General features: G+C 44.6%; 1 protein-coding gene across 2 annotated transcripts in view; it reads right to left on the bottom strand.

Moving 5' to 3' along the window:
- The window catches only part of LOC144692192 (LIM domain transcription factor LMO4.2), a 28,272-nt gene extending 5,875 nt beyond the window's left edge, over positions 1–22,397 (bottom strand). Inside the window, exons 1-2 of one of the 2 annotated variants that reach the window (XM_078560746.1) lie at positions 22,293–22,397; positions 4,885–5,175 (exon numbers count right to left, since the gene is read on the bottom strand). In XM_078560746.1, coding sequence (XP_078416872.1) covers positions 4,885–5,123 — 239 coding nt within the window. In that variant the 5' untranslated portion in view covers positions 5,124–5,175; positions 22,293–22,397. Of the gene's footprint in view, positions 1–4,884; positions 5,176–6,233; positions 6,865–22,292 lie in introns of those variants that run through there. The other variant, XM_078560745.1, reaches the window with a different exon arrangement.
- Positions 22,398–22,849: the final 452 nt, after the last annotated feature.

The raw sequence follows: 22,849 nt of genomic DNA, 5'->3' as shown, positions 1-22,849 counted from the left end.
TTTGTTCATACTGCAGTCAGAATGATGAGTTAATATCAAATGGCGCCAGCCCTTTAACCCCTACTAAACCGAAATATTGAAGAGTCGATCTCTGCAGAAGTTGCAGTAGAGAGCAGTGAAGTCTCCCACGGAAGGAGCCATACTGGTTTGAAGAAAACTATGAAGTCCAGCACTAAAAAATGCTTTGAGGGAAGTGTAGTCACCATGTCTTGTCATCGACATGGTGTTATAACCAAACCATCTGTCTGGGGCGGGATTGAGACATTTAGCAAGTAGTTGCCCTCGACCCTCCCCAAAGTATTGTTCATCAATCTGGTTAGCCAATCTAAAAATGAACATTTCTGTAACAGGAAATAGCCAAAACGTCTGATTTGATCCAAAAGTGCTTCTATGGGACATTATTCCAGCTGATGCCTTTACCCCACCCCCCCCCCCCCCGCCCCCCCACCTACACCCCACCATGCCTGAGAGAGCCCTATTCTCTTAAATCATCTTCCATTCCCTAAACACCAACAGTTGTCCATGGTAAGCGCATCTGTTCATATGTGGACAGCTAATGAGCAAGGGTTAACTTTCTCAGGCACAATGTCAACAGTCTAGATTTCTCTCTCTCTCTCTCAATCCCAGGCACTTCTGCTGTATAATGAAACGCATGTTCAGACTTCCTTATCTGCTGATGGGAGAAGTCTCGCCCAACTCAGGATGACTTCATCTGCCTCTCCTTCCACGTTCCCTAACAACCAGAATGAAATTTCGATTTGACCAGAAAAGTAATTTACTGGGATCTGCTGCCATTTGTCATCACCCTTGCTCCGTGCAGCATTCTAGGTGGGTTGGGATGTAATGAAACCAGACCAAAGCATCTGGTGGGCAAGCCAAGGGAGAGGTCAGAGCAAGAAAATAAATAAATTAAATAAAAATGATAATTCTCCTTATACACTACCCCCCCTTTTTTTTGTCAGATGTATTTGTCCGAAGGCACCCCATTATTTGAACAATTGGTGCTTCAGTGTTGGCAAAGAGGCACCTTTGTCACGTCGAATGGACTAATTCGCTGTCGCCACGTTATTGAGAATAGTCTCCAAGTTGTTATTAAAACTATCGACAGGGCGACACACTGTGCAGCAAAGCTGGCCCGCTTGAGATAGCCTTTAACAGGGAGCTCCAGAAACAAATTTTGCACCGGCATCGATTGAAGGGAGTTCAATCAAAACTCCATCTCAAAACTAATTAGTTTAGATACACGACACATCGACACGTTTAGTTGCTGAATTATAATGGCTTATGTTGCGGCCGAGGCTCCCTGCGTGAGGTTATACTCCTCAACAATATTGGAGTGCGGGACATATATCACAGAAAACAGAGAACAAAAAATAGGGCTCGTTGGTGGCGATATTTTTTTAATGAAAATCTGCATGTTAGGAGGGGGGGGAAAATGATTATCGTCAAAACCTGGCAGAAATGCACGGCAAGGTCACCAGGTACAGTTTGTACGATGACCCAGCAAAGCACTAATTTATGGGAGTCACCCCATGGGAATGGATGGCAGAATATTAAAAAAAATAGGTGGGACTAGGAGCTGCCTGTGTTTTTTTCTCCTGTCGTCTGCTCTATACACATCAGAGACACCTTGTATTTGATGTCGAGATACAGTGTCTGAATACCGTTAGAGAACACTTAAAAGGCTCCCTTCCCTCATTAAGACCAACAGTGGGGAGACAACAATGGGATTGTTATGGAGAAAGAGAGTGGGGATGAAGAGAGATTTCCTTTCAATGTGATTTTTACAAAAAAAGAAATTCCAGTGAAAGGCCCAAATATTTAAAAATGGGACCATTATCTGGAATTAACCTCCACTCATGATTCGAGGTTAAAAAAAAAAATAACTCAGATGTATCCCTTACATCCATAATATTTCCAAAACCAGGGACCAATTTCGATCTAAGATTACCCACTGGATTTGAGAGGATGTTTGCCGGGTTTTTTTTTTCGGTAATTACTAAGAAGGCCGCAGATCTCGACAGATGGGAAGCGGGTTAGCTTTGTGAAGACTGTTCATGGCCAAATGTGTAACACTATCCTCAACTTTTCACTTTTGGCGCTCCGTGACTCGAATGTAAATAGCCCGAAACAGGGGATTCCTCAAGTTCACTGACTGCTCTTTGATGGAGCTTCAAGAACCCGAGGTGCTCAATTAAGTCTCTATCAGTCTGACTTGGGACTTTAATGATCCCATTTTTCTGTTTAAAAACCTCTTCACAGGGGGAGACCTACCCCCAGCGCCGACTAATTAAAGCAGAGGGGGTTTAATTTTTCTTTCCCCTCCGACTGTGACGACAGAAAATTGGTTTCAATTTTCTTTAGGACGCCGAGTCAAAGAGGTCGTTAATATTTCAACAATTCGGCAACTCAATCAATCACAACATCAAACTGCAGCCCCAAATGAGATGGAACTCTTCAAGCGTTTTAATAACAGCCGAATATATTGATACATAAAGTGGTGCTTTTGCATAATTGCAAAAAAGGGCACGGTGGGGGGAGAGAGGGGGACAAAAGGCTGAGAATAAGAATAAAAAGGACAGCAAAAATATAGACATGGTTTTTTTTTGGGGGGGGGGGTGTTTGGAAGGGGATGGTTGGAAAAAAAACAAAATCACGCTTGGTTAATTCAGAGTAACAGAAATGGCCCCAAGTGAATTAAAGGCCCTGAATTAATTCAGTTATGACAAATCAAGATAAACGCCCCCTTAAATTGCATGCGATTTAATTAATTTTTGAAATACTAAGAGTTTTTTTCCCTCTCTCTCTCTGCTCACTAATAGTTCTTGTGGCTCGTCTGCTGTCATTGTGGTGGAGTGGGTTGGAAGTGATATTAAGTAACGAACTATTAGGTTTACCTAGCACGTCCAGAACGAGAGGAGAATGGAGCTAGAGAGAGAGAGAGAGCTTTCATTTAATTTCCGTGCCTGGGAATTAAAGGAGAGAGAGAGACAAGCGCCACCCGAGCTGGTAATAATCCTACTCTCAAAAGCCAATTTTCTTAATTAAATGTTTTGTTTGTTAGCTCTTGGCTGGCGGTTCTATTCATTTTCGACACGCCAGTCTCCTCTGCTGACCAGCTCTCAAACCGAGCCTCTGTAATATCTCATTAGATTCTTTAAAAAAAAATAAAAGGGAGGGGGGGGCAGGCTGAGGAGGGAGGGGGAAGAGAAAGAGAGCTGGCACTAATTAAAGCTTTTAATTGTGCCGATTCACAGTGAGCTCGCTTATCTGGAGATCTGAAGCTTCAGGGTCGAGCTAGCTGTTTCTCTCCCACGAACCCCATGCTTATTAGCAGGACCCCCACAACACCTCCCCCCCCCCTCCTAAAAAAAACACCCAAAAAGGTGTAGATCCTGACTAACTCTTAATTAGTCGGTGATCTATTAAAAAAGCCGCCGAGGACATACCATTCATTGTGTGTGAAAAACTGCACTGAGAATCTGCAGTTTATAAACACACACACACACACACACACACACACAAAGAATCCCATCGAATCTCACTTCAATTATTTCCCTATCGAGCTTTTCCTTGCCCCTGCGATTCAGTGTCTGTCAAGCTTATTGCTACCAAAATTCACAGCAGCCAGGAAACCTGACAGGAGTTTAATGTAACATGTCCTGCGTTTCCAGAGGCTTCTAACTCAGCTCAGAAAACTTGCTCAACATTATTAAAAAAAAAACTTAACCTTTCTATCTATCTCTCTCTCTCTCCCCCTGTAGAAACACTTACAGAAATGAAACGTTTAATCCCTTAAAAAGTTTTGACATGTGATCCCCTCTGTAGTCCCATCCATTTAAATGATTGGAGGGGGAGTCACGTGGCAGGAAGAAGGTTAGAGTATTGTGTAAAATACCCAAACTCACTCACTTCCAGCATTTTCTATGTAATGAGATCCACCGCTTCCCCCCCCCAAAAAAAAATGCTTATGGAAAGTCATCAACTGGTTCAGAATCTCCACCTCCACCCCTACAATCCACATCTAACGGATACATATTTTAAATTAAAAATGCAACACCTTCCTTATGGGATTTTTAACCCCATTTAATTTCCTTGACCTTCTAGGTTCTAAGTCACACTAAATGGAGAAGTGTGCGCATTATGTTGGGTGACGGGGCTTGTAGTTCAAACACTTGCAAAAAAAAAATCAAACTTCAAAACAAACCGAAGCCTCTGCACTATTAATTTACCTACTGTTAAATCCCCCAACCGACCGTCAAATTATTTTTGCTGGAACACGTTAAAGACAATCAAATGTCACAACTGAAGTGAAACAATTGAATGCCCCCATACAGCGATACTGTTTACCTTTCTGATACCTCAGTTCAGCTTTCAATCAATTCCCATTCTGGGGCAGACAGCTTTGAAGATTGATTGACCCGATTTAATAAGATGTTGCCTTGCTCTTGGTAGAATGCATTTTAAATCGCAATTCTTATTTCACAAGTAGATGTGAAATTTTAGAAAAAAATAGAGGAGGAGGAGTGGCAGCCGCACTGATCACTTCTAGGGAAGACACACCTCAGCCTATCTCCCAACAAGACCTCTCAAAAGATTTTTTTTTAAAAAAAAAAGCGTCGTGTATCCCTCACATCAGAGAAAAAGATATATATTATGCGGAGGTGTCGGTCTCTTAGCAAGAATTGAAGGATTGTCAATGAGATTGGGTAGACATGTGAAGATTTGCTGAATTCCACCTCTCCCACCCCCCCACACCCCCACTTAAAAAAAGCCTAACCACCCCCCACCCCCATTATAAACAACCCAAGCACTCAGGAGCTGTTCATCGAGTTGGAAGGGGAGGGAGAGAGAGAGAGAGAAGCGACTGGTTCGTTTATTTACCTGATGTAGTCGTTCCTGCACAGGATCATGCCGCTCTTGGTGTAGCAGGAGGTGCCGATCTCGCCGAGCTGAGCCTGGCAGCAGGAGCACTTGAGGCACCGGCTGTGCCAGTAGCTGTCCATGGCGTAGAGGAGGAAGCGGTCGGCAATCTTGCCTCCGCAGCCGGCGCACATTTTCCAAGCCAAGCCCGCGCGGTTCACGCCGGCCGTGGGCGTCTGCGAGTTCCCGTTGTTCACCATTTTTGTTTCACCCCCAAAATAAAAAAAAGAAACGTGCAACACTCCCTTGAATCTACATTGGGCGGGAGGAAAGAGAGAAATAAAACAAACAACAGGCGGCCAGAGAGGAGAGGGAGAGGGGAGGGGAGATTGGATTTTGGTTTTTTATATATAAAAAAAGACAAACATACACGATTGTATTTGCTGGATTATTATTTTTTTCCTACTAGACGGGGAAGAGGAGGGGAGGGTGGGAAGATCAGAGATCGGGCCCAGTACCTTCTTAAAAAGCAACAAAAAAAAAATCCCAATTAAAGATCCTTGTTAACCTGTTACGCAAAACCCATGTTTAGTCTGATCTAATCTGTCCTTGATCAGTAATCTGAATGTTGCTGTGGCTCTTTCGGTGTCATTCCAAGATGAATGCGCTTCTCCATTGAAGGCAGAGGAAGAGGAGGAGGAGAGATGAGAGGGGGTGGGGGGTGGTTAGCTGCCCTGCACATGTGCCTGATGGTGTTCAAATCGCTTCAGGTTTCCCATAATTTCTTTTTTTTTAAAAAAACACACCAACGCCAGACTTTATGCAGAGCCGCGAAGATAGTGGGAAAACTGGAAGGCAAACATCTCTGTCACCTTACCACCACCACCAAAAAAATTGTGCAAATACCCAGGATATTTTTTTTTGGAGGGGGGGGGGGGAATTGGAAAAATGTAACAAAAATCGCCAAAAATTCACCCCCCCCCCACCAAAAATAAAAAGAGTTCCCTCCCCCCCACAACCCTAGGCCCTTCATCAAGTTTCATTCTGTAGTCGAGAGGGGAGGGGGCTGTTTTAATTTTAAAAGATTTTTTTTTTTTTGCAATTTTTTTTATAAGTTCACTGCGTTTTGAAAGAATGAATTACAAGGGAGCTGCGATGGCCGAGACAAGGAAAGCAAAGGGGGAAAGGCGAAACCGGCCACCTCCAGCCAAGCCAGTCAGAGCAAGACAAGTGTGCAATCTGCAGCAAAAAAAAAATCAAAACCCTCCCTTCTCCTCTCCCGAGTGAAATCAGGACTGCACATACACACATACATATATATATATATTAACAACCGAATTTTAAAAACACACACGCGGCTGTAACCTTACCTCCTCCCCTCCGCTTGTCTGGTAATTGTGTGTTTGTGTGTGTGTGTGTGTGGAGTGTTTTTAAAACGACAGCTTATCAGATATTTGCGATGCTCTTGAAAGAAACGTCTGGCATTCGATTGCAATTGAAAGAATCCAATCGCAGGCTCCTTAACAGCTTTACACAGCGCCGAGCTCTCTTATAGACCGCTCCTTCTTTTAACAGGTTCTTTTTTAATCGGTCGCTGGCTGTGAATAGCACTAAAGCTCTTTATGTGCTCTCTCTCTATATATCTCTCTCTCTCTCTCCTTCGTTCACTGACGTCGCGAAAGGTAAATGTCGAAGTTCCTCCTGTGATATGTCCGGCTGCTAACTTCTGTACATGCGGATCCCGGCTGCTCCTTACTCGGCGCCTTTCCCTCTCTCTCTCCTCTCCTCTCCCGGGTTAAGTCTCCGTGAAGCAGTCGGGGAAAGGGGTGGGGGGGGGGGAAGAAGAAGCAACCCCAAACTGAAGCTGGGGAAAAAAAAGGTGTTTTTGTTTTTGGAGAGGGAGGGAGCGAGGGATCCGAGTCTTTTTTCTCTCTCTCTCTCTCTCACTCACTCTCACGCACACACAGCGTTTCACCGCGGCCGATTGCTTTTCCCTGCTGCACCTACATGTGTTGGTGACAGCGGCGAATCCAGTAACACGCCTCCCAGGGGCTGCAACGTCAGCCTGTAAACCGACCAACCACTCACGTTCAATTCAAGCGGAATAACAGAGCCATCCAATCCCTACCACTCATGACAGCCGAGAGCAGCAAACACCATCCCCAAACTCAGTTCCGTGCGACTGTGAAACCGGGGGGGGAACTGCCAATTAATTGCCCCTTTCTTGGGGAGAGGAAACGCCAAAACGGCCTGTGTGTACATTCGAAATGAGTTTCACACACATATATATATATATATATCCAGGATGTCGATTTATTTACTGACCGCATCTGTCTTTCAGGTGTCACGGGTTTGATTCACCTGACACTGTGTGGCATTCCTTATCACAAGCTTTCCGGGTCAAATATAGTCTGTAAATCGGTGAGAATTGGACGCTAAGAGATTGTTGAATACACAGAGAGGGCAAACACACACGTGTCCGGGTTGAGGACCAGCAAAGCTGAGAGTATATTTAGCAAACGAAGCAGGGTATTCAACGGCTGAAGGGCTTTATTGGAACGGGATTTGTCACTGACTTTGGCCACTTGGTGTTCAGTGACTGACAGAAAGTGATTAACGCTAACAAGAAAATTAAGTTTGAACTATGTAGGAAAACCGAGTGACGCCATTTGGCGAATTATTTACATTTGATCGCTACAGTTGGTCTGTTAACCTGTTATTTGGCGTGGTCCAAAAGACTCGGCAAATAGTCAGATTGTTGTGTGTGAAATTGGCTCGTGAATTAAACAGGAGAAAGCCCACCGAGCAGTTATTATTTAGAATCTTTGTTTTCTATTTCACCTTTGCTCAAGTCACACTCTATATTAGAGACTTGTTTTTCTCTAGGTTTTAATTTCCCCTCGGCTGTTGCTTGGATCAGAGCTATCATTGCCCGGAATTCCTCCAACTGCTCAAACGCGTACGGTATTGGGGAAGCTAACTAGGAAGCTTCCAGGTTCCATGTCCACTCTGTGGTAGTTGTAAAAGGGTCGGTGTCATTCCATTGGGTTAGACTAAAGGAAATCAGACAGGGCATTCACTCAGTTAAGTCTGTATGGGCACATGGAAACGTTCAGATTCAGCGCTCTGAACTCCATGTGCCCAGATAGACAACTGCACTCAGAACCTGGCCTGCCGCATAACGAGTGACCTTTTTAGACAATGGCTTGAAGGGTAGGCAGTCAGCCTTTGTGTGGCTGTACCCCAACCTTCGGAAAGGGCGAGTTAAAGAACCACGAGGCAAAAGGAGGGATCCGATCTCTCCAAAAAATATTTTGATTTGTTTCCCCTGGTTCCAAGTTCACACTGGTGTAAACAAGACGGACCCTTTTACCCCTGCCTATTGCCGAGAGTCACGGTCCGGATATGGATTGAGTTGTCTGGAGATTCTAAATCAGGACGCACACCAGTTTCAAGGAGGACAGGCAAACAGCAGTGACCACAATATTACCTTGTCACTGCCTGCCATCTTTTCAGTTTCACAGTCAAGATATTCCAACAGGACTACTTTATATACTTGTCATCGCGGAGCAGAATAAATTGCAGAAAAACTGCACATCCACACCCACATTGGGGATTTACACCAGTACATTTTATTCAGTTTTGCCCATATGATTGATTCCCTTCCTAATTTGAAGCATGCTAACATGACTTTCCCCATGGCTTGGTGGTTAAAAGCACCACCTGCTGGATGAATAGGCGACATAGATGATTAGGTCCTATGTTTGATTCTCGATCCGTGCTTAGTTACCTGACCTCAGCCAATTGTGGGTGTTGGTATTAGTCCAAGCGCTCTGGGTCCAGAAAGGGGAAGGGTCAGAAAAGTAGTCATGCTCTTGATTTTTATCCTGGACAATAGTCTGGTGGGTGGGGTGTGGATTTCGGGTGAGATGTCTGGCTGTGCTGTGATGCCCTCCACAGTTGAGTAGTCTGCTACCACTCACTTCCTAGACGTGCATGTGAAGACTGGCCAAAGATGCACTGGGACAACTGGAAACATCACAGAATGTAGAAACCTTAGAAACCTTACCTCTCCTAGGAGAGGAGAGAGGAAAATGTGACATCGAGGACAGGATGGGTGCCGCTGAAACTGCTGACGATTGGACATGACATAAGTAATCTGTGACAGCTAGGTGAATGAATTGATGCAGACCAGTGAATGAAGCTCTGTAATGTCAATTATGAAATTCAATGACTTGAACGTCTTGTGTATAGTGCACAATTCGTACAATGTCACACTTTTTGTCATATTTCCAAAGTCACATTTGTGCTAATTCTCTGACATACCGTGAGCAATATCACAGGAGCTCTATTAGGTTTTAGAATGAAGATAGGAGTTACATATCAATTAATAAATCAGAAACATCAAAATGTGCAGTGTTTATAGTAGCAATTAAAGTTAATACTGATACATAATGTTATCGATAACCTGATACTAACCTCGGAACAATTTCCCTCTACCCACTGCTCCATTGTTGTGCGCGCTGTAACCTTCCTCGTACTATTTGTTACTTCATTCGAAGTTTGACTCTCTATTACCAGTTTTATTGTTTAGATTTAAAAGTTTCCATTGATTGCACATATAGATTTTTGTGCTGCATAGATTTAACTATTGTTTTATCTGAAAGTCTTGCATCTAGTGTGTATCTGCTACAACGCTGACGCCACACTTGAAAGTGCCAATCTTTGGTTATAAAACCGTGATTGGCTTTTCACCTCTTGAGTTTAAATCGAGACAAGAGTGAAGGGATAAGAATTTAATTTCCTTGCTGGTTATACGCGCCCTCGAGTATATGGCTTTGTACAAAGCTGCTCCTGATTCGACACCAGTTTTGCTCCTGATTCGACACCAGTTTTGCTCCTGATTCGACACCAGTTGGCAATTTAACTCAAAGCAGGCCCAAAGCTGACTGGTGTGAGAAATGCCACACTGATGTCATTCTTCGGTTGGTACTGAGGGACATTGTTAAGGGTACAGTAATAGAAACTTTAGTTTGCACCTACTCGTGCGTTCGGCTGACAGTGAACTGGACGAAATGTAAAGTATTCCATTCCTCAGCATCCTCATGGGTACATTCTTTTTTTAATGCTGTCTGTCAGAGACCCAACGATGCTTCTTTTAGCCTACAGCCAGAAATTAAGGCCTTAGGAATTTTACCTATCAGGCTTACCTTCGAGAGGTTCTATAGCGCAGTGGGTAGCGTTCGTACCTCAGAGCCAGACGCTCCAGGTTCGAGGCCTATCCCAGGACTTAATAGCCAAGGAAGGTGCGTTCTTTAACCCAATTGAACAGATTGAGTATCAAGTTGTAAATCCTTTCAACACCCACCAATGGCAGTTGGTACGAGTGGGAAAGATTCCTGGTCAGCTATGTGATGGAAAGCACGTTGATTCCTCTATCATAGCTCAAGAAATCGGAGGAGACCATATGGCCAGTGGAGCCTGCTCCACCATTCAATACAATTAAATCTAGAGCTTCAACTCCATTTTCCTGACGGCTCCTCATATCCCTTAATCCCCCGAGAGACCCAAAATCTGTCTGTCCCAGCCTTAAATGTATTCAATGATGGAGCATCCACAATTCTCTGGGGTAGAGAATTCCAACGATTCTCAGCCCTTGGAGTGGAGTAACCTCTCCTCTTCTCAGCCCAAATGCATGTTGCCACGGCAAGTCGGCCTCCCTGGGTGCACTGTAACACACCACAGGCAGATCACCTTCCTTCCCTCCCAGGCCAGAGTTTAAAGGGAGAGGCCGGGTACCCCACAGCTCCATCTCAGCAACTGAACGCTACAACCATGATCCGTGATACCCAGAAATGCCATGGGCCACATGCTCATTCTTTATAATTGGGCCCCTACACGGAGGTACGTCCCAAACAAATTACCTTTGAACCATTCAAGACTCTGAGTAGCCAGGTTTTGGTGTTAGCACACATTGCTCTCAACAGATTTCTCGCCATATTATGCCTGGGCCTAAAACTGCAATCTTATTGAAGCTGTAAAACGAACCAGTTTTAATGCAAGTGAGAGTTTACAACTCAACCAGTTTTAATGCAAGTGAGAGTATACAACTCAACCAGTTTTAATGCAAGTGAGAATATACAACTCAACCAGTTTTAATGCAAGTGAGAGTATACAACTCAACCAGTTTTAATGCAAGTGAGAATATACAACTCAACCAGTTTTAATGCAAGTGAGAGTATACAACTCAACCAGTTATAATGCAAGTGAGAATATACAACTCAACCAGTTTTAATGCAAGTGAGAATATACAACTCAACCAGTTTTAATGCGAGTGAGAGTATACAACTCAACCAGTTTTAATGCAAGTGAGAATATACAACTCAACCAGTTTTAATGCAAGTGAGAGTATACAACTCAACCAGTTATAATGCAAGTGAGAATATACAACTCAACCAGTTTTAATGCAAGTGAGAGTTTACAACTCAACCAGTTTTAATGCAAGTGAGAATATACAACTCAACCAGTTTTAATGCAAGTGAGAATATACAACTCAACCAGTTTTAATGCAAGTGAGAGTATACAACTCAACCAGTTTTAATGAAAGTGAGAGTTTACAATTTAACCAGTTTTAATGCAAGTGAGATTATAAAACTCAAACGGTTTATTTTCCTGCTTCCTGACCTGGCAACTAACAAAACAATCTGACATCGACAGGAGAGAGAGAAAAGCAATAGAGGAGATCACAATGGCTCTTATTGCGGATAACCATTTGTCACTGCCCTGCCCTTATTTCACAGGAAGAAAATACTGGCGAGACTCCAGAGATCAGGAAATACCCGAGGCCCAGCTCGGAAGGTCGCCCGTCTTGTTCAAGGGCAGGTATCCTGCTTCACCTGTACTGCGGTGTTTCAGGTGGAGCGCGGCTGAGTGATGCCCCCAACCCATGGTTCAACCACCCCTGCAAGGTGCAGTCAGCCGAGGCGCACTGTAAGGTGCTGACTTTAGCCAATGCAGAGAGATTATAAATTGTACAGTCAGGCAAAGCTAGCACGCAAGTACTGTAACAGGACATGTCAAAGTTATTTTTTTTATAGATTGTAAGTGTTGAGGCCTGTTTTGGAGGAACCTGCATAAACAATCATTTGGATAATTTCAATATGTAAATCTTGATAGCACGTACCCGTTAGCAATTTTTTTACAAATGATTGATTCTTTCTCCTCGTCCATTCAAAATCTACAATGTTACATCTAGCTAAATCTCGCACTGCTGTCGAGCAGCGCAATGTATGTGACTGCAACCCATCAATGAAATAAGGCAAGCATATTTTTTATTACAAAATAGCGAAACAATTCACGGTTAATAAATCACAAACGATATAAGCATATAGGGACGATGCATTATTTAATAGCGTAAAAAACATTTGATTGTATTTATTTTTAAAATTAAAACCCAGCTCACAACTCAGTCAGCCTCGTTGTTTGCAACGATAGTTGACAATGGTGAGATCGGGTGTTCACCTAACTGCGTGGGGAACATGGAAAGACACGATTCTGTTCAAATCTGATGGATGCGGATCTGATGTGGGTTTTAAATGGGTTTATGTCTTCAGGTAATATCAAAGGGCTTAGGCGTGTTCCCAAGGGAGTGGACAATGTGTTCCCACCCCAGCGGCATCTGTACCCGCCATTGTTTTAATCTAATTAATCATTGCTTCAGACGCTCACTGACAAATGCGCCTGGATGTTCATTAGATTGTGGGGTAAGGATAAAAGCGGGTTCCGATTAAGATCTGACTATAACATGTCTGATGTGCGCGCATTTTAATTTAGTCTGCGAACTACTGCCGTGAAGTCGAGAGAATCAGCGGAAAACAATTGTAAACAACATCTTGTTACAATATAGGTAACTATGTAACTGGTACTCAAAGCTATTGGCCAAGATAAAGGCATGTTGGCAGTTATTAAAGCAAGAGTGCTGTTGAATACTTCACAGCATATTGTGTGCTGCACATTACTTGCTTAAAGTATCTCCATTTATTTTGCAAAGTGCTGCAAACTCCGAAGATACTCGCCAAACATTTGATTTAATGTGCTTTGGTCTCACAATATATGCTTTCATAGGAACATAGCAGTCCATTTGGCCCTTTGAGCTTGCTCCACCATTCAATAAGATCATGGCTGATCTGGTTGTGGTCTCAAATCCACTTTCCTGGCTGCGCCCTGTCACCTTTGACCCCCTTGCCTAACAAAAATCTGTCTAACTCAGCCTTGAATAAATTCAATGACCCAGCATCACCAAGGGCCCTTCAGACAGCACCTTCCAAACCCACGACCGCTACCATCTAGAAGGACAAGAGCAGCAGACACATGGGAACACCACCACCTGGAAGTTCCCCTCCAAGCCACTCACCATCCTGACTTGGAAATATACCGCCGTTCCTTCACTGTCCCTGGGTCAAAATCCTGGAACTCCCTCCCTAACAGCGCTGTGGGTGTACCCACACCACATGGGCGGCAGCCGTTCAAGAAGGCAGCTCACCACCACCTCCTGAAGGGCAATTAGGGATGGGCAATAAATGCTGGGCCCAGCCAGCAAAGCCCAACATCCCGTGAATGAATTAAAAAATAATCTTCCACAGCTTCCTGGGGAAGAGAATTCCACACACCAAGGGCCCTTTGGGAGAAGGAAATTCTCCTCATCTCTGTCTTAAAAGGGAGCCCTCTTATTTTTAAACTGTGTCCCCTGGTTCTAGTCTCCCCCACAAGAGGAAACATCCTCCTATCAAGTCCCCTCAGGATGATGTTTCAATAAGATCACCTCTCATTCTCCTAAACTTTTCCACGCACGGTACAACCTCTGAACGTGATTAGTGCTTGACACGAAACACTCACCCACTCCCCCACCCCGTTATTTCACCTTAAGGGTGAATGCTTGCTCCTGCTGTGATCAATGGGAGGTTTATTTTTTTGGTGAATTTGCGCTCTGTCCTCTATTTGAAAATGACTCCACGGGTAATTAGCGTTTGGGCAGAATCGTGTGATTGGATAGAGAGAGAGGAAGCGACACCGGTAAACAACTTGAGACAATCAAAATAATATTCTGGCCCACACTGGGACAAAGGCTTTGGATTTTGCGTGATGGCCTGCGCTATAATCTGCTACAGTCACTTACAATGAATTCGAGAGTAGCTCTAACCACTGCATTCAGTGATGGCGCCTGATCAAGACCATTAATTAACTACACTTTGGAGTGGGAGTAAGAACTTTTGAGATAATTCCCTAATGAAAGGAACACTTAATCACCTATAGGTTCCCAGACAGCACGGAGGGCCACAGTAATGAACTCTCCTCGGCACAGTCACACTGAAAAATGCCTCATGAATTTGGAAGCGTCTCAAAAAGATATAATTTATATAAAACAGATGCTCGGGAGTGCTTTAATAGGCTATAACACAATCTGGGAGTGGGGGATTGATATCTTTCTTGTGGCTTATGGCATCATCCGAAGCCCCTCCATCGTGTTATATTACACGTTGCAACACCCTTTAAAGGCATCTGTGTTTGTGTTCACAGTGTGTAATCAGCACTCGCTCCATTCTGTACATTTGGCAGACATTTCTTTGACAAGATAAGCTAATTTGGAGTCCCAAATCCGGTCCTGTGTCCCCTCACTTTACTAATGTCTGCTTTTTTTTTTGAAAAAAAAGAACTTGCAGCCATCGTTATTTTTGTTTCTAAAATGTGCATGTACGTCAGGTGAGCCATCAATCCCTCGCTTTTCAACGCACGATAAGCCCCAAATTCTAACTTCCAATTGGCTGCAATCAGCGAAGCGACGTGAGTTGCCCCGGTCTCTTCACACAGAGGGAGTTGTAAACCCTACCTGCAACGCCTTGTAGGACAGCAGCACCTCCTGCTGGTTGCTCGCTCTCATTTCCGCCGATTCTCTGGTTTGACTTGAACCGTTCAGTTGCACGGTTCTCTTTTTAAACCTGGTTAAATGTTTGGGCACTAACTGATATTGCAATGAAGTAAACATTTATTCACTCAATCCCCAAACAAATTGAGGCGGATAATAAAATGTGAGCGATAAGAGTTACAAATAAACTCCTAAGGATGAGAGAGTGTGGAAAACATTGACCAGAATGGTTCCAGTTGTGGGTGTCTTCAATTATATGGATAGATCGGAGGAGAGATTGAGAGGAGATTTGATAAGAGGTGTTCAAAATCATGAGGTGTATGGACAGAGTGGATAGGGAGAAACTGTTCCGATGGAGGGTCAAGAACGGGAGGACAGGGATTTAAGGTGAATGGTAGAAGAACCGAAAGCGACACGAGGAAAAATCTCCTCATGCAGCGAGTGATTCGGGTCTGGAATGCATTACCTGAGAGCCTGGTGGAGGCGGGTTCAATTGTAGCTTCCAAAAGGGAACTGGAGAGGGGACCTGAAAACAGCAAACACTGCAGATCCACGGGGAAAAAGGCAGGGTAGTAGAACGAGTTGAGTTGCTCTTACAGACAGCCCGCACCAAACACGAAGGGCCGAACGGCCTCCTTGTCCGCCGGTTCTAAACGAGATCAAAGCTTGGGAAACACTGAGCAGAGGGAGTCGGCAAAGTACCCGCCTTTCAATTTTGTGAACAAGGGAACGAAAGGGTATTTATATAAGGCATTTTAGCAGCCTCAGGAGGTCCCAAATGACGGACCTTTACAGCCAATGAAGTACTTTTGATGTAATGTGGTCACTGCTGTCATGTCGAGAAACGTTCAGTTGTGTGTGCAATTGCTTCCACTCCCCCCATCCCTTTCATTGCCCGTTTGGAGAGGTCGAGAGGCCCCCGATCTGATCTTCCGTCACAGCCCCCAGATCTTGGCAAAATCAGCCGCCTAACCGCGTCACACAAGGAGAACCTTCCAATTTGAAGCAAATTTTACATTGGGAACAAAATCAATGTTGTCAATTCTGACAGTTGGGCCAACACCCTACAGTTTGAACAAAAAAATCCACCTGCCTGGACCTTGTTTGGTCAAGGTATTTATTAGCTGCGAATTAGGTAAATGAAGGTAGATCACTTTGCAGAGTTAAGTTCTCGTTAGAAAATGCGGGTTCAACTCTTACTCTACAATGTGAGCCCAGGCTGGGGGAACTCCTCAGGACGAGGAGGATTGCCGAAGCGTTTGTGTATTTTACTCCTTTGGCAATAATTTGATTGGCCTCTGGTCTGTTGTCCGGGATCTGACTGACCTTCGGTGCTCGGCGATGCTTTTCAATCTGACCACATGACAGAACCGTGTCTGCTCTCCCTCACAACAACTGTGAGGTGGGGTGGGGGTGAGGGGGACAAGTGAACGCTTGTCTCTTTCGACACCTCCAAAAGAAAATAAAATCCTCACACCTTTCCTGAGAATAAAATACTTCTGGCGGAGCTACTGCGAGAGCATGGCCACTGTGTTCTGATCTAAATTTGTCCTTTTAAATAACCCCAGGAAACGATTTTTTTTAATATTTAAAAAAAGGTGCGAGAACGGGGAGGGGTGGGGGTGGGGAGGATTGAGCCAGAATGTGTAGGAGATTGAAAAACCCGGGCGACGAGGGTTCTGTAGTCATGTCTACAGCGGACCCCACCCGCCAACGCCCTATCAGCCTCACTCCAGCTCGTATCATCCTCAGACTCGACTCGTTAAAAAAAAACAATGAAACCCCCTCCTATATATATATATATGGACGCCAGCACAGTCCTGCACACTTGTACTACAGTGGGATGGAACCCTTGAAGGCGAAAGGGCGTTTCTGCACACACACACACACACACACAAATACTGGACCCATTGCAACCTGAACGCATTCCCAGCAGTGAAAGCCAAACTGCCCACCCGCCCCTGGAATGGGTACCCGATTTGCCCCCACTATCCCTTCACTGCGCAGGGATTGAAAGATTGCCGGTGAACGAGGTGCATTGTTTCATCGTCTCCAAACAAGGCGGATCGCCTGGGTTGTCCAGGTGCTGAGGGAGGTGGGGGTTAAAGCGAACGGAAGTCTCGCAGTGGGACAGATGGAAGAATTCTTAGCCCCACCACCTCCCACAATAATTTTTAAAATCGCTGCATTTTCCCTGGGGTGCTGCAGGAGTCACACTGGAATCTAGGTTAACAGCTTACCAGGTGTTCTCAAAAGTGGGCGTTATTCAAGGGAATAACGCGCGCTGATGCCTTGTCCCCGGCCACAGCGCATTGGGGGAGGGTGGGGTGGGGGGGGGTCTATGTGGATGGGGGAAGAGAGACATTGCAGTGACACGGTGGGGAAATGAGGCGGGGGACGCAATTGGACCTTATTCAGTGTTTCTTTGTGGGACAATGTAAAAAGTGTACCCCAGAACCACATAGACAAATATGTTAAAGGGGTCACAGTGCACGTGGGTTAATGTGAGGACTATAAGAGAATCTGTGAGGAAAATCAGCAAAGGCAAAGTTTACCCTTGGCACACACACACACACTCTCACACATACATACATAAACACGCATACACACACATACATACACACACACATACATGCACACACTCACATACATAAACACACACACACACATACATAAACTCACATACACACATACTCACACACATACATGCACACGCACATATACATGCACACATACGTAAACTCACACATACATTCACCCTCTCTCACACACACAAACACACACACATACACACACACATTCACTCTCCCTCTCACACACACACACTCACTCTCCCTCTCTCAAACACACTCTCCCTCTCTCTCACATACACGCACACACACACATACACACATGCTCACTCTCCCTCTCTCACACAAACATACACACACATACACGCACACACACAATCACACACACACACTCTCCCTCTCTCTCACATACACGCACACACACACATACACAAACACACACACTCACTCTCCCTCACACACACTCTCTCTCACACATACACACACACACACACAGTAGGGAGAGTGGTTTTGTTCAAAGTAAAACATTAATATTGTCCTATTCGTGGCGCTGAGATGATGTTTTTTTTCTAAAGCCCCGTGCACCATTTAAGCCCAAATCAATATACAGCGAGAAGGTTTCGGAATAATTCCATTTTCCTGTAAAACTTCCAGTAGTAAAGCCTCAGAGGAACACGTTTATTTTTTTCTCTCTCCAAGTACCAGTTTCTGTTAACAAGTCCCCTTCTAGGATTCCCGCTGCATCCCACATTTAGCACCGCAGCTCACCTTGGGCAGGTATCTAGCCGGCTTTTAATTCACATTCCCCCTGATCTATTACCTCAGATCAAATAGACTTTTCCACTGGTGACGCCGCGATATATTTTACTGCTGAAATTTACTGAACCTGCTCTTCATTAACAGCTTTGCGGTCAAACGTGCCCGAACCATTCCAAAAGCGTTTCCCCCTGAGTCTTCTATATAGAGCACAATGCTGCTGATAAAAGAATCAAAGCAAGCACAGCCCCCAAGAACGTAAGAAATAGGAGCGACCATTCGGCCCGACGAGCCTGTTCCGCTATCAGTGTGATCATGGCTGATCTTGGATCTCAACCCCACTTTCCCGCCGGCCCCCTGCCCCTTCATCCCCCGACAGACGACGAATCTGTCCATCCCAGCCTGAAATATAGTCAAAGATGGGGCATCCACAAGCCTCTGGGGGTAGATTCACAGCCCTTTGAGTGAAGTAATTTCTCCCCTTATGATGAGCGGCGCCTTATCCCCGTGTTTTTGATTCCCCAGCCAGCGAGAACAACCTCTCAGTATCTACCCACTGTACTTGCTTCTATATGGAATAGGGAATATGTACAGCGCAGAAAGAGGCCATTGGCCCAAAGAGTTTCCACTCAACACCAGCCTTCTCCCACCCTACTTCATCTCACCCTATCATCGCGTCCTTTCTCCCTCATGCACTTGTCTAGCTTCAGCCTCGCCTCAGCTGGCCCCTCTCTAACCTTCTGATGTTGGCATTCCATTGCAGTGCCCTTTGGGGTACCATGAGGTGTTACACCAAGGCTTGTCCGCCCTGTCATGTGGGCCAAGAGCAGAGGAGACCTCTCCTGTGCCCTCACAAATATTTAAACCTCAAGCGGCATCACCAGAACGGAGATTACTTGGCCACGATCACATTCCTGTTTCTAGGGACTTGCCCTGCGCGAAATTGGCTGCCGCTTTCCCGACATTATAACAGTGGCCACACCTCACAAGTACTTCATCGGCCGCAAAACGCTTTGGGATGTCCCGAGGTCGTGAAAAGTGCTAAACAAATGCAAGTCTTTCTTTCCTCTTAATTGCAGTACAGTCCCCCTTTCGTTCCAATGTTCACTGACAAATCTTAGTGTTTAATGACTGCAGCACCGCCGATTCTAAGAAATCAGGCTTGTTACCTAGAAAATGAAAATGACTTTTTTTTACTTTTAACAGCTTGTTAAGTAATCTGTAACCAACCGCTCCCTCTTCCGTGTACATTTTCTCCAAGGCTTGTGTATGGGAAGCAATAATCTTATAGTCCCCCTCAGTGCCCGGCTCACTGCCATTGTCTAGGCTGCCGCCAATCTTTCACACTCGATGATGCTTTGTGTGGTGCAGTCATTAATACGGTGGCTCGCTTCTCAATTAATGTGTTTTGTGGCGTAACATTGAATCATGTCTATTCAGCATGAACCCATCTCTGCTAAATCAATGCCAATTATCTTGTTTAAATTTCACAACTCTTGGTACAGTTTTGTTGTAAATGTATACATTTCCAACATGTATTTTTTATATGGCATTACAGCAGCAAGTAACGTATTTAATATCTTTGTACCTGATTATAAATTATAGAATCAGTGCTCTGGCAAATTTCAAGAGGGAATTCGTGTGTACACGATCAGATTTTCTAAACTGTTGTACGTTTTCAACACTTGAAAAGTTAGCTTTTCATTATGAAGCTGCCTTGTGCCTTCGTTTTAGTGTTGTTTTTCTCAATACTACATCGGCTTAAATCACAAATTTCCTCCATTTAACGGAGTCTCCTCAGAGCGGGCCAGAGTTTTAAGTAGGTCAATTGTTTCAGGATACAATGTTTCCTGGAACACCCTTTTCACGACTGTGAAAATTACGATGATATATATATTGTAATTGTTTTAGGTGTCTGCTTGCTGGCTATTGAGAATGAATGAACTGTTTAAGAATGTAGTTAACCCATCCCTCAAAGATGCTCTTCGATACACTTGTCAAAAGCCGCCCCCACCCTCCCTTGCAACAGCCACACTGGACAAAGTTTACAGGAATCACTGTCTTTGGAAATGGAGAAGAGGTTTGGACCCACTGGTTTGCAGTTAATTACGAGAAGGTCGCACGCTGTAAATAATCCGGTTATTGCTGGTAAAAAGCCCAACATCCGCCGAACAGATAGTCTTTCAGTCAAAGAAGAAATCACATGGAAGGGTTGGGGGCGGGTGGAGGTGGTTGTGGGTTACTGTAAATCACACCGTAGCTCTGTGATGTTATCGCCGTGCGCACCGAGTGAGTTATTGACTGTAATTCACGACAACAAGGTAGATATAACCCGAATGGCCCTGAGTTTTAAAAAAAAAACACGTAGAGAGCCCGGGATTTATGACGGGAGTGGCAGTAATCGCTCACAGCCCAGCCATTACCCCATCAGCTCTGTTCATGGATCATTGAGTTACTGAGAGTGACTGACAACTGAGGGGGCTTCCGATTTGGAAGAGGATTTACACGTTTTACAGCCGGTAGCGATAGGAGCGAAGTCAAAGGGGAATCAATGGGCTTATTAGATAACGGAGAGTCCCCATTGTAAGGTGACCTTCTGCGTGTACCCCCCGCCCACCCGCCCCAGCACCTGTAAATCTGCAGTTTTATTAGCAGGTATTTCAGTTTGAAGATTGACAGGGTTAACGAGGCTACTAATGAGTGACAACGTCGCCTTTATTGATCAGAGCTTCGTTGGGATCTTTCGCATTCTGCTCAAGTAGTGATTACCTTCCAACTGAACTTGAGACTCCCCCAAAAACTCAGCCAAGGTTCATTCCTACCTTGCAGGCGAAAGAGAGAGAGAGAGAAAGAGAGAATAAAATAAGCTCGATTTTCTCAAAGTTTTAAGTATCAGTTTAGTTCAAGCTGGCTGTAGCTTGTAGTTGGCCAATTGTTTAGGCAAGTTTAGCAGATTGTGGGCGAGTTCCCGGCGTGGAAATAAAATCTCAGGTGTTCAACCCTATTTTTACTTGAAACCTCGATTGCTTTCCCCCCACTATTAATGAACTATTGTCTTCCTCCTCCCCTGCTGGCGCAGAGATTGCTCCATTTTCTAATTTCTCCTCAAATTCCACCCAGACCCGAGTTTCCAGGCTATTCATCGACATGAATGATGTGAATAATACCGTTCTCACAATGGAATAATTAATTTGTTCCAACTATTAAAACAAGAGAGAATTATGAACCGACTTGAATGGGAGCCTCGGAGGAGCCCTATTGTTTGTCCTTTAATGAGGTTTTGGTAAATGGTGAGGAAATATTACCGCTTTTCTGTAATGTGATCGAGGTAAAGTGTATTAAGAAGAGTCGAAATCCCCCAGTGAAAACAGTTTCCAAAAGGCTCCCACCCATTATTTTTTTGGGGGGGTTGGGGGGAGGGGGTGAGGGGTGCGTGTTTCTTCAGCTAACAGTTGATTAAGGTCCACTCTGCTGGAGCTACAAGCGAAAACACAATGCCATGCTATGGGGCAGGTAGAATCTAATGAGCTGCCGAGTGATAAATTTCATAATTATTCTACCCACTGCTAACAGAAAATTCATCAGTCAAAGCAAATTAGTTCAGATTCATTAGAATAAGGAATCTAGCGGGCACATATACTTTATTAGTTTACACCAATAGGTTTAATTAGCTACATATTTCACAGCTACAGTACTACTTCAACCTGCTCTTCAGGAAGGGACTGTTTTATGCCTTTTATTTACTGTAACAAGCTATCAGAGCCCGGGTTAACCCCGTCATTAATTCTGAAAACACAAGATAGGCTTACTTTATTAACCAGAGTCCCATCAAATCTTCGTTCCGTCTCCGAACTGGGCAAATGTTATTTTTCTGCTTTGCTCTCGCACTGATTCGGCTGGGCTCCACGCCGGCCTGGGTCACGCTTTAAAATAGCGGCCCGAAACAACACAGATACAAAAACAGGCACACACGCGATTCAATAACAAAGGGCACCAGTTTTGTTTACAGTTCCTGCAACAGCCTCAGTCCTGAAGGAAATCGGCTATCCTGCGCTTTCGACATGAAATAGACCCGGGATCTGTCATTTTCACATCATAGTTTAATGCTCTTACTAGTTACCACTATATTGTCTAAAGCAAATCGCAACTCGACAGGTTTCATTTTCAAATAATCCACTTACTTGTGTTTATAAATAATCTTTCCTTCTAAGTAGGTCAGAATCCGTCACGTCTTCACTTCGGCAGCAAATGACAGACCACTCACAACCTTCGCACTTGCTGGAGAGAGTTGCTGAAGAGTTGGCGCCTCCTGCTGGGAAGAAATGGAACCCCACGACACATCAGCAACCCCATCAAAGTTGCGAGAAGGCTGAAAAAGACATCAAGTGAAAAAAAAATCTCATGGTGCATTCATCCCTTCTCTGACGCTGGTGCCTACAGTACAGGTTCCAGTGCCTTGTTAATATAACCTGCTTTCCATACAGATTCTCCCATCCAGGACTCTGCTGTAAGCATGTTTTCCTACACACCGCTCTCAGCTGTTCCTTTTCATACGACTGCCAGCACATTTAGACGCCCGCCATGGCTCAAAGGGGGCACTCTCACATCTGATTCAGAAAGCCCTGGGTTCCAGACTAAGGTGACACTCAAATGCAGTAAGGAGGGAGTGCTTCACTCTCAGAGATGCCACCTTTCAGGTTAAGTGCTAAACCGAGGCCCCACTTGTCATCTCAGGTGG

This window comes from Cetorhinus maximus, chromosome 17 (assembly GCF_964194155.1).
Source record: "Cetorhinus maximus chromosome 17, sCetMax3.hap1.1, whole genome shotgun sequence".
Classification (NCBI taxonomy): domain Eukaryota; kingdom Metazoa; phylum Chordata; class Chondrichthyes; order Lamniformes; family Cetorhinidae; genus Cetorhinus; species Cetorhinus maximus.
This window is presented reverse-complemented; position numbering and strand designations above follow the sequence as displayed.